General features: G+C 36.9%; 1 protein-coding gene across 1 annotated transcript in view; it reads right to left on the bottom strand.

Annotated features, from left to right (window-relative positions):
* Positions 1-1,743: 1,743 nt before the first annotated feature.
* EML1 (echinoderm microtubule associated protein like 1) overlaps positions 1,744-2,706 on the bottom strand; it is a 50,392-nt gene continuing 49,429 nt past the window's right edge. The window contains exon 20 of the mRNA XM_009582304.1: positions 1,744-2,484. Coding sequence (XP_009580599.1) covers positions 2,359-2,484 — 126 coding nt within the window. The 3' untranslated portion in view covers positions 1,744-2,358. The remainder of the gene's footprint in view (positions 2,485-2,706) is intronic.

Consider the following 2,706-nt stretch of genomic DNA (forward strand, 5'->3'; position numbering starts at 1 on the left):
AAAACCAAACAGAAGGTGTCGCGGCATAATCAACCAAGTATTCAGACAAGATAAGAATTTCTCACTGGCGTATTATGACCTCTTAGGATTGGATTAACCCTAGAAAGGGTAGGGATACTATGCCTTAGTTTCACACACTTCAAACAGAGGGAGCCTGACATCGCCGTCAAAAGAAGTCGTTCCAGTGCTCCTCTGTCCATGTACCACTTCTCCACATTGCTCCTGCCTCTGTACAAGCTCAGTACAAGCATTCACACAGCTGCACAGCTAAACCAGATGAGAAAACTGAGAAAAAGGATTTGCTGTTTTGCAGTAGCTGTTATTTGCTCGCTTGGCATTTTTTTTTAACCTGGGTTCTCCCAGCTGGGTTCTCCCTATGGCCACAATAACTCTCGTGCTGCTGCATGAGATGGGAATAAACAGCTGGGGGCAAGACCTCTTCCTTCAGAGACAGTGCGAGATAACATCAGGTTAAAGTGACCCCGAAACCCTGGCCTTCAAACGTCTTGCCTGAGGACAAATTCCTAACACAGAGAAATTCTCAGGAGCTCTTGCCATGTGCAGTGGAATGCCACCAGCATGCCACTCCTCCACCAGCTGAGCGCTCAGGGATAAGTGATGTGTACTAGGAGGCAGAACCAAGGCAGTTTGTAGGTGAAAGCATGTGGCGTGTCCTTCTTCCCTGCCGTGAAGCTGGAGTTTGACTTTCTAGGTGTGCATTAGGGATCACATTCACAGGGTCATGCTCACGCATGAAATTATGTACCCCAAAATCTAGATTTTATTCCCAAATATTTTCAAATGCAGCTTTAATCAAGAAATCACAAATGCATGTCGTTAAGTAAAAGCCTGTCTCTTCTAGAAGTATTTCACGTTGAAACAAAGATATTTTACTAAACAGGAAGAATGCATTAAAATTCACTTTAATACATGTTTATTGGTGTCCTGCACTTTCAGTGTAGGAGGTTGGAGATGTAATAAAAAAGTTTCAAAATTTATCGATTCCATTTCATTTAAATCACTCTAAACAACCAGTGCTTTAGAGTTCAGAGAATTAACGTTTACTGTCCATTACAAGCAAAATTTTAATATTACCTTTTTCGAGTCCGCTTAGAACTCCTCTCTTTTAAAATTCTTCAGATACATTCCTCAAAGTAAACAATACATTTCAATCTGTGTCACAATCAACATTGATAAGGCCTTCTTAACCATTTTATACCACCTCCACTATTACTTCATTGCAAAACACAATCTTATTTCATACTATAAATATCCATCCATGCACAAAACACAGGGGCCAGAAGTTACACATTAATATCTCATGTAGGCTTCCAAGACTTCCTTTACCCTCTGCAGGTTTATGGTACACTTAAAAAGATATCTTTAGACTTGGTCTACTTGGTCTTAAAATACAAATATACAATATCCATAAGCATAAAAAAGTAAAGCTAGATGGCCTTACCATTTGTTATGAACTGCTAAAATCTTATACATGTACAATATAGCATCATGCTGATTAATATACATATTAGTTAAATATATCAACCAATAATGGAGATGTGGCCAAGCTTTTTTGTTTTGTTTTCAAAAAGAAATTGTTCATATACAAGTAAAAAGAATTTTAATTTAAACTCATATGGAATACCTGAACCACATAGACATCTGTAAACCCTAAACCCTGCTGAGATATTCAGGTCAAACTGGGGCATAACCTGCTGATTCACTTGAAAAGGAACACAACTCCTCACGGGTGACACCCAAGGTGTGCTATTCCCAGGAGAATGCAAATTTACCAGCATTCACATTTTCAGGTCTAGAACACTAATTTTTGCATCTTACATCTCGGTTTATACTTTTTGTATCTATTCATCATCCTCCACCAGAAACAATTTGGTACCTCGACATTGTCATAGATTTTTCTAAATAAGTAGATATACAGTACAAAGTGTAGATAGTGAAACAAATAAGCACATATATACAGTCTTTGAAAGGCATTTTTGTGACCATTTTAGCAGTGTTTATAGGAAACATTTAAGATAGTCACATTCTGCTGATACCGCCGTATTGCAAACTGTCAAGCCACATTTCTTATATTAAACTTGTACTGCATTGTATATTGTACAACAGAAGAGAAAACGAGCATTCTTAAAGGTGACACAATGAAAACAAAAAATCACTAGACTGAGTAAGGTAACCAGCACAGGGCTTAATTTTCCTGAGGTTTGTAAGAATTTTTTAAACAAAAATCACAGTGACCAGGCTAAACTGCAAACATACTGTTAAGTTTTAAATATACAGTTTATACATAAGTTCTGTGCATGGTCGACTCAACTGTGTATGTTCACACTGATGTTTCCTTTAAATGACTCGCCACTGCATAATACTTGTATCTTTTCCGCCTGTGGAGATGAGATGGGTGTCTTCACAGAGAAAATCTACATTAGTTACATGACTACTATGTCCACCGTACACATGGCTTGGAGCCTAGAAAACACCATATTAGTGAGAATATAAACTGTCATAAAAACATATCATTATAACATTCATACGACAATGAAATCAAGGCATCACATCATTCTCTTAAAGTATGTTAATATTAAATTAAATTTTAAATTTAATTGTAGGGTCAATGAACCTTAAGTAAATCCCTTAGGCATACACATATTCCCATTCTTTTTTTTTTTTTTTTTTTTTTATTTTGGGATA

Source organism: Fulmarus glacialis, unplaced genomic scaffold (assembly GCF_000690835.1).
Source record: "Fulmarus glacialis isolate BGI_N327 unplaced genomic scaffold, ASM69083v1 scaffold2577, whole genome shotgun sequence".
Taxonomy (NCBI): domain Eukaryota; kingdom Metazoa; phylum Chordata; class Aves; order Procellariiformes; family Procellariidae; genus Fulmarus; species Fulmarus glacialis.